This window comes from Corvus brachyrhynchos, unplaced genomic scaffold (assembly GCF_000691975.1).
Source record: "Corvus brachyrhynchos isolate BGI_N302 unplaced genomic scaffold, ASM69197v1 scaffold162, whole genome shotgun sequence".
Taxonomy (NCBI): Eukaryota; Metazoa; Chordata; class Aves; order Passeriformes; family Corvidae; genus Corvus; species Corvus brachyrhynchos.
Genome location: NW_008236696.1, coordinates 387257 through 395499, shown reverse-complemented (window position 1 = coordinate 395499; position 8243 = coordinate 387257). Strand labels below are relative to the sequence as shown.

The 8243-nt window shown below is 40.7% G+C and overlaps 2 protein-coding genes across 8 annotated transcripts in view; one reads left to right on the top strand and one right to left on the bottom strand.

Annotated features, from left to right (window-relative positions):
- Nucleotides 1-8243, top strand: part of LRRC34 (leucine rich repeat containing 34) — a 19775-nt gene that overhangs the window by 8994 nt on the left and 2538 nt on the right. For 3 of the 4 annotated variants that reach the window (XM_017726859.1, XM_017726857.1, XM_017726856.1), the window contains one exon: nucleotides 1311-2522. In XM_017726859.1, the coding sequence (XP_017582348.1) occupies nucleotides 1311-1365 (55 nt within the window). In that variant the 3' untranslated portion in view covers nucleotides 1366-2522. Of the gene's footprint in view, nucleotides 1-1310; nucleotides 2523-8243 lie in introns of those variants that run through there. The other variant, XM_017726858.1, reaches the window with a different exon arrangement.
- The window catches only part of MYNN (myoneurin), an 11561-nt gene continuing 5708 nt past the window's right edge, over nucleotides 2391-8243 (bottom strand). For 2 of the 4 annotated variants that reach the window (XR_001859559.1, XR_001859557.1), the window contains 3 exons: nucleotides 8068-8243; nucleotides 7756-7839; nucleotides 2391-7328 (listed from right to left, as the gene is read on the bottom strand). Coding sequence is in view for 1 of the 4 variants with exons in the window: in XM_017726860.1 (XP_017582349.1) it covers nucleotide 8243 (1 nt within the window). In the remaining 3 variants the exon portion in view is untranslated. Of the gene's footprint in view, nucleotides 7329-7755; nucleotides 7840-8066 lie in introns of those variants that run through there. The other 2 variants (XR_001859558.1, XM_017726860.1) reach the window with 2 other exon arrangements.

Genomic DNA, 8243 nt, shown 5'->3' with positions numbered 1-8243 from the left:
TATATCAGTATCAGACTTGCTGCACGTTGTTTCTTTGGGGTTTGAGCCTAGGAGGAATCTAAACCAGCTTGAAATGGCAAGAGAGAGAAAATACTGAAAAAATTACCTTGAAATTCATTACTAAATAATGCCCCATCTATTAAGAGTCTGTAACTATGAAAAGATTCACACCCAGGCAGAGCACACTGACAAAAGCAACACCCAGGACTGCTGCTGGGCAGCAGTTCAGGTATCCTGCAGAGTCAGATTCCCGCTGAAGTTGAGAGCTCTGGGTAAATCCATTTGTTAGCACTGCTCTCCATGTACTCTCTCCTTTTCCTTAATAATTGCATCCTTTTGATCTTCTTCCAATAGTGACTTTTTTAAAACCAAGGTAAGTGAACTTAAGCATTAAGCCACAGCCATGCTAGAACTTAAAGCTGGTGACCCCAGTTTGCTGGGATATACATGGAATTTTGATTAAATTGTAGCACATGTTTCTTGTAGTACAAATGGAAACCACCACCAAACCTGCTGCCATCATTTCTTCTCATCTCATGAAAACTGCCTAAAAACATTTCTATAATGATAGCCCTCTGGCAATTCCTACACACGAGTAAGACAACATATGCATGTAATGGTAGTTAAACATTGTTTAATGGTTTGGATACAGATTTTGTGTGTTTGGGAATCACTCTGCTTGTTTCCTTTTTCCATTCACTCTGCTCATCCCTGCAGAAGTGACTTAATTTATGCTGCTAAACAGAAAAAGTCACCAAACAGGACAGCAGAGGTTTGCTCCAAGCCTTTCATTAATGCAATCCTCTGCCCCTCTAAATGTGCCTGTTAAATATTAGCATGAAGTGCCAGAATGATCTGTGACTGTACGTACCAGATCAAAGCATGAGGGGAAAAAGGTAAGAAAGTTATTTCAGTAAAAATAGCTGGGAAGCAGCAATGTAACTGCTGCTATTCTGACTCTGTACTATCACTGTGGTAGTGTAGGAACAGGAAGACATTTGGAAACTCTTCTGCAGCTGAAATGACCAGGGCAGTTGCAAGAGCTGGTGGAGGTTTGTTGTTGTTTGGTTGTCGTTGTTGTTCTGTCATTGTCCCCACCCCCAAACACAACTTATTCAGGCTCTGGTGCTCCAAGAGCCCCTGGTATCCTGAGAGGACTTAGAGCTAAGCCCAGGGCAGGTATGTTTGTTCTGCACACCTGCACAGGGCCCTCCCAGCCTGCAGTCACTGTGTTGAGCACAAAGTCCATACATCACCCTGTGAACACCCAGCTCTAGAGAGGAGCTTATATTTTAACTCTTGTTCAACAGGAAGGATGGAGCAATGAAAACGAAAGTTGGGGATACACTGAATGTGGTGGTTTGAGAAGAATCTGCACACTACGAACATTCCTAAATTTTGAAATAATTAGGTAAGCCTGTGTTGGTGCTTTTCTGAGTGCTGCTGCTCTGGATCACTGCAGGCTACACTCTGATAGTCTCAGTACTGACACACTGGTGACAGAATTTCTTGCCAGAAAAACCACTGCAAGATTCAGACAGGTATTTTTTCAGTGTATCTTTCTTTCCCTTGTCAGGTATATGAAGTTCAGGCTAATTCAATGCTCAAATTAAGTCTTAATTTACTTGTAGGAATGACATTTGTTAATCTGAGGTGGTCACAGGTACCCAACTTCACCAACAGCAGTATTTTGTTTTTAGTGATGTGGTAAGATGGCAGCACTATCATAGATCAAGGATAAATGGCATCTACTTTCAAAAGTGCTGGTGTATGTGTTTGAAGTACTTGCACTCTATCTGAACCCCTGTTTAACAGCTACTTGTTCTGCCCATAAAGCACTCTCCATTATTGACAATATCCATAGAAACAGTTCATGTGTTACAGTTTTCTCTGATACTCCTTTTTAAGAAAGGGCTGCAGAGTAATTCCTACCAAATTCTGTATAAACAGCTTCCTGCAAACTAAGACAATTATTTGTGCAAAACCCTGTATTGCTTAAAGAGGCCTGTGCCAGACTTTTACTGCTTCCTTTCTCTGACCTTGAAATTCTTAGAAGATGCATCTTGTGTTCTTTGGAATGAGAGAATTTACATAGGCTAGAAATTTTTTGCCATGTCCTTCTGAGTTATTCTAGTAGCTAAAGCAAGCATAATCCTGCCCTGAAAACCATTTTTTCAGCTTTTAGACCTCACTGTACCTTACTGAAAGGCAGCATTTTTGCCCCTATTTTAGAGGAGAGGCAAATGACTGATCCAGCAGGGCAGGGGTGCAGCAGAGGTCCCCCAAATCCTACCATGTCCTTGTGCCAGGGTGGTGACAGGGGTTGTGTCTGATTGGTTCCCTCCTGCTTTTGTTGCTACCCCTTGCAGTTATGAACAGGAGACACAAGGTGAGGGAAAATTACAAAACAAGTTTATTAAAGTCTAACATAAAACACTTCAGGCTAAATATGTACAACTCCCTCCCTTCCCAAGGGATTATAAAATTGAGAGTTGAGGTATATACAAATAACAGAGAAAAAATTGTATATACATGACAGATACTTTAAAAATAATTTAACCAAAAAAATCAGTTATTAGTCCTTATCTGAACTTAATTCTGCAAGGCTTATTGAGCCTCTCCAGGATCACAGCCTTGAAATCCTTCATGTGGAACTTGTCTGTACTTGAAAATTGTTTTGTAGCACATGATTTCAGAAAGGTTGTCATGCTTTGTGCCCACTTAGAGGCACGAATTTAGAAGTAAATGTGATACAAGGAGCTAATCTCACCTAACTACTTCCAAACAGTCAATTCAGAGATTTAGAGATGCAGATAAGCTATTCAGGCAAAACTTGCACCAACCTCAGTGCAAAATTGCCTGAAACAGCAGTGTGACAAATCATGTCATTTTCTCTGTATTACTCTTAATAGAATTATTGAAATTCCTTCTTTTCTTTTCTTTTGAAAGGACATGTATGCCTAAAAAGATTCCATGCTCTCCCATATTAATCCCTTACAGAAATTACCAGTACTGTTATAAGCCTTGTACTTCAAAATGAATCCAGAATCCTTAAGCCTAGGACTTAGATGTGCAGCTGATTTCCATGCATCTATTGGCAAAAGGTACAGTCCAGACCTACAGCCTGAACACACCTACAAATATATATATTTATTTATTTAAAATCTATATTCTAGTAAATGAATACAGTTGGCAGAGATCATACCTCAGCAGCTGAGATATCTTCATGAAAGATGAGGATAAAAATCAAGATTCTCAGATGGGGACTCAAGAGTGCAGGTCACTAAATTATTGCTCCAAGACAAAACTACAAGCCTGTGTATTCTATTAAGAAAGGTTAAAATTGTTGTCTTGTAAAAAATAATGAATATCTTCTTGTCTATAAAGAAAACTAAATGACTAATAAAGCAACTGTTACTGTTATAAGTATCTAAACAAATCCTGTATAAATCTAAGCACTGTATTTTTTAAAAAAGTCTGAAATCTAAGAATACAGTAATAAGCTATAATTTTAGAAATATAAAAACAGTCCAAACAAACACTGTTATGGAATGCATTTTCTATGTAGGAATGTATTTATTGTTTAGGTTTCTTTCCAGAGCTAGTTCTCTCTCCTGGTCATTTATCCTGGCTATGTTTACCTTGAGCTGCTTTTCCTCGGGTACCAGCAGCATATCATCAGTTTGTCTTCCAAAGCTGCTCAAATATGGAAGTTGTATGATGTTTTCTTTCTCAGTATTCATGACTAAACCTGTGTCTATCCCAAGATTTCTGCTCTACTTTCAGAGAGAGACAGTAAAGAGGAAGCTTAGTACACGCTACACACAGTCAAGATCCCGATTTTGTGGTTCTTCAGTCTTAAATGGCAAGGCTGAGGAATCCCTTGGGGGCTACACCAACAACAGAAGCTGAAAGAGACAAGAGGGGAGACAAAGGGAAATGCCAAAAAAAAAAAAAATCAGAGAACTTAATCCTTTGTCTTTTGCCAGCTTTATGAACATCAGCTGTTCATAAGCGTAGCGGGATAGACAAGCAGAGAAATTAAAGGCCCAGCAATAATTAGGTCCAGTGGGGACAGTGTGAGAGATTCCTGTATTAGGGATGTTCCTGTTGAACATGGCTGTACTCCTGCTGTCCATGGTAGGCTTCATCAGCAAATCTACCATATATTAAAGCATAAAATGTGACCAAGCAGCAGGTTAGAGATGTACCAAATACTAAAATGATCAACACAAAGCAGCAAAAGGTCTATTACTTGACAAATACAAACATGTAGGAAGAGAAAAAAAAATTATAGTCACACTCAGGAGTCAAGGGACCATTTTCAGACTCTTTAAATGAAATCCTCCAGGAAATTTTTCACAAGTCTGTTTAATTAAGGTGCAGATTAATTATTACTCCATGTAGAACAGAATCAGTTAAGAGGTATCTTCTATGCTCTTCTATTTATCAGTGTCTGGACACAAGGCATCGGTGGAAATAAATGCTAGCACCAAGTAAATAACCAACAAAGGACAGCTTTAAATGCATTGTTGGTACAGTATCATGACTGTTTCATTATTGTTTGATGATTACATAAATAATGCTTACAATTGTTAATGGCACAAACTGGCACAATGGAGTAGAAAAGTACTTCTATTGTCATCTAGTCTTTTATGACCCTACCAAGACATTAAAATGTTGCTTTTTAAATATGTCTGTTGCTAGTAATAAAACCTATCTTTACATGGGCCTTGCTAGGTACCAGTTTTGTGCAGTTACTGTGGACAAGTGACATGAGAGGTAAAGCAATACACAAAAACTTCAATTAGAACAAATCAGTTAAACTCTAACAATTCCTTGCCTGGAAGAACATCAATCTGCTCTGTTGTATTATTCTTTAATGCCCCCTCATGTAGTGTTCACTTATTATTTTCACAGTGAAGGGCAGGGTTTATTTCCTCTTTTGTACTTCCTCTCTAGCACAAGAAGCAGCACTACAGCAAAGAAAGGATTACGAAGCTCTGATTCATGCCTCACTAATTAACTCACTGCATCTTTCCGTCTCATCTACAGCATGCATGTCCCAGCTCCCCTTTTGTTGCTATTTGTGCCAAACCCAGGATGTTTCAGGGATGTGAAAAATAACTCTGGGACAAGATACAACAATGCTGGATTCACTTAAACAAACAAACAAAGGCAACCTGTTGGAAAGAAGACCCAGTAGTATCTATGCCATTAGGACCCTCCAACTTGCCACACTACAGACAAAAATTAACGCTCCTTTACTTTCCTTGTCAGGAAAATACACCCAAACCTTTCTTTCCCTCTGGTCAGGCTTCCCCTGAAGATGGCACTTCTGGCAGCCAGCAGCAAACCTATGCAAGCACCTCAGCAGAGCACTGACCACTCATCATGCACCATTCGAACACCTTGGAGTGCAGGCTTACTAATACATCCAAATTATGATTTCCCTCTACACCTCTGGGTTGATCTTCCTAAACTATCAAATATGGCTTAAAACATCTGTTCTCCACTTTTTTTCAGCAGGAACATGGAAAGAGAACTCCAAAATACATTAACATATGTAACAGAGAATTCTTAAGGCAGGTGTTGCTGGAAAGGAATCATCTCCTGGAAATCAGTGTTAATCACAAACAGAAATTTGATTGTAGATTAGCACAATTCAGCACTGCACAATGGAAATGCCTTACAGGTGTCTTTACACAGAGGAAAACAAAGAACAAGTCCAATTCAGAGAGCATGACTGGTTGTTTGATTGTGTTCATCTTACCAAACATTTCCAAGTTCACTACCAAACTACCTGGATAGCTCTGCACTGCTCTGTCAGTACAACTGCTGCAGGAAAATAAACTGAGGTTCTGAATATCCAGTCACAGCAGATCTCAGTAATGTTTCTGATGAAGGGGACTGGCTCCCTGTCACAGGGAGCAGCATCTGATGGTCTTCAGTCCCAATGGGGAGAGGAAGAGCTAAAGACATCTCAGAGGGTTTCACATCTATGGACTCCGATAATGGACTTTTCTGACTCTGAATGGATTCTTGTTCATTGAAAGAATTATCAAGTGCAGTAGAATCAGGGGGAGTTTCAGGTCCTGTGGAAACAAACAAACAAAAAAAACCAACAAAACCCCAGAAAGAAATGTTCAAAAGCTTGTGCACAAATTCTGCAAATTCCCTTTCCAAAGACTGTCAGAGCCAACACCTGGTGTGTCACAGGCTGCCTGGGCAGCTGGGATATTGGTGCTTCCATGTGCTGCAAAGCCAGACCAGCTGTAAGTACAATGTCAGCACTGGGAATCACATCTGCTGCTGCTTGTAGTGTGACAACTGGAAGGATGATGCATTCCAACCTGATCTCTACTTGGCATGGTACAGAAGATAACAAACCCTTAACATCACAGTGAACAAAGGATCTATGGAATCATGAAAGTTTCCTTGAGATTTTCCACCCCAGAAAGTCTCAGAAGCAGAGCCACATCCAAGCATCCTCCTTTAAATGAGATAGCAGAGTACAAAGTATCATCTGTCTGTAAACTTCTTTGGAAGACAACATTTGTTAACTTCATTCCAGCCAGCCAGATTTTACCCAGTCACTTGAAAAATTACTTTCTATTCAGAACTGAAATGCCTGTTAGCAGGTTCCTTGCTGCCTTCCTGCTGGAATGCAGCCGGCCACTGCTCTTGGATGGCTCTCTGATAAAGCCACATTGGGTATCTGACCCTTCCTCTACCAAAGCATGCTCCAAAGCCTATTACTTCAGTGCTGAGGCACTTGTGGCTGCCTGCTGTCTCTCCATGAGAGCTGGCCTGCCTTGGCAGCTCTCCCAGCTCACCCCTCCAGCTCTGCCAGGTGCTCTCCACACTCAGTGCTGCTCTGCCCTCACCACTGCCTTCCTGCTGCACTGGGGCCTTTCTAAATTCAAAGCTGTCTCTGCATATGGCTCATTTTCTCACCCTCTCCCTCCCAATCCAGATGTACACAGACACCAATTATTCCCTTTTCCATATGATAGGAGCAAGAGATTTATGGTCAATACACAAGGATGGACAGAGGACGAGGAGTATGGAGCCAGTGTTGAACAAGGCTGGATACAGATGCTTTTGGCCCTAAAAACAACTACTATCCAAAATTCTTTTGTTTTCTAATTTCAGGCCTGGATGAGCAAGAAGATTTATTCAGCATGGCAGGCAAAAGAGCTGATGTGGTTTCTTAACCTTTTTTTGCACAAGGAACTCACCTGTGTGAACTTTTGTTTTGTGCTTCTTAAGATTTTTTATATCTGTGTAAGAATTTCCACACATTTCACAGATAAATGGTCTTTCACCTGAAAAAAATTGGTTTGGCAGTGAGAACAATCTTGGTGTTGAAAAAAATACAGTTAGAGACATAGGATAACAGATTTCAACGTTCTATTTTGAAATACAACTTTGTAACTCTTATTTTGTCTGTCTCTCTATTCAGAATAAAATTATTTCCAGAATAATAGTTTAAAACAAAGCAACAAGACCGAAACATTTTAAGTAAAACCTCCATCATACATCAATACCTACGCTGTGGCACAGATACTACTCTGAAAAAGGCAATTAAACAAAATTAATGAATATTTTCTTTACATTATGTTAACCCAGAGATAAATAAATTAAGAAACTGTTCTACTTTCAAGTACAGCCCAATACAGTGTATTTTAAAGGAAAAAGAGTAAAAGTAGATTATAATTTATAGTGCAGGAAGCAGCTTGTCTGAAAACTGACCTGTATGGGACCGAAAATGTTTATTGAGCTCTCCAGAGGAAATAAAACTCTTTTCACAAATGCCACAGATATATGGCTTCTCTCCTAAAGGAAACAAGAGCACGCTGTTATTTCAATATACAAACCAGAATACACACCAAGAACAACTAAAACGAAACAGAGATAATATCCAACGGGAGAAAGCGCTCCCTAAACCGGAATCAAAGATACAAAAACACGAGCAGGGAGCTGGATGACAACTCCCAATGCGGATTCCCGAGACATTCCCCCTCTCCAGCCCCGCCAGCGCCCGCAGCGCTCCGTGCCCCGTACCTGTGTGCTTGCGGGAGTGCGTGATGAGCGAGCTGGACACGGCGAAGGCTTTGCCGCAGCTGTCACACACGTAGGGCTTCTCGCCCGTGTGCCGCCGCACGTGGTAGGTCAGCGTGCTGGCCTGGGCGAAGCGCTGCCCGCAGCGGTCGCACACGTACGGCTTCTCCCCGCTGTGC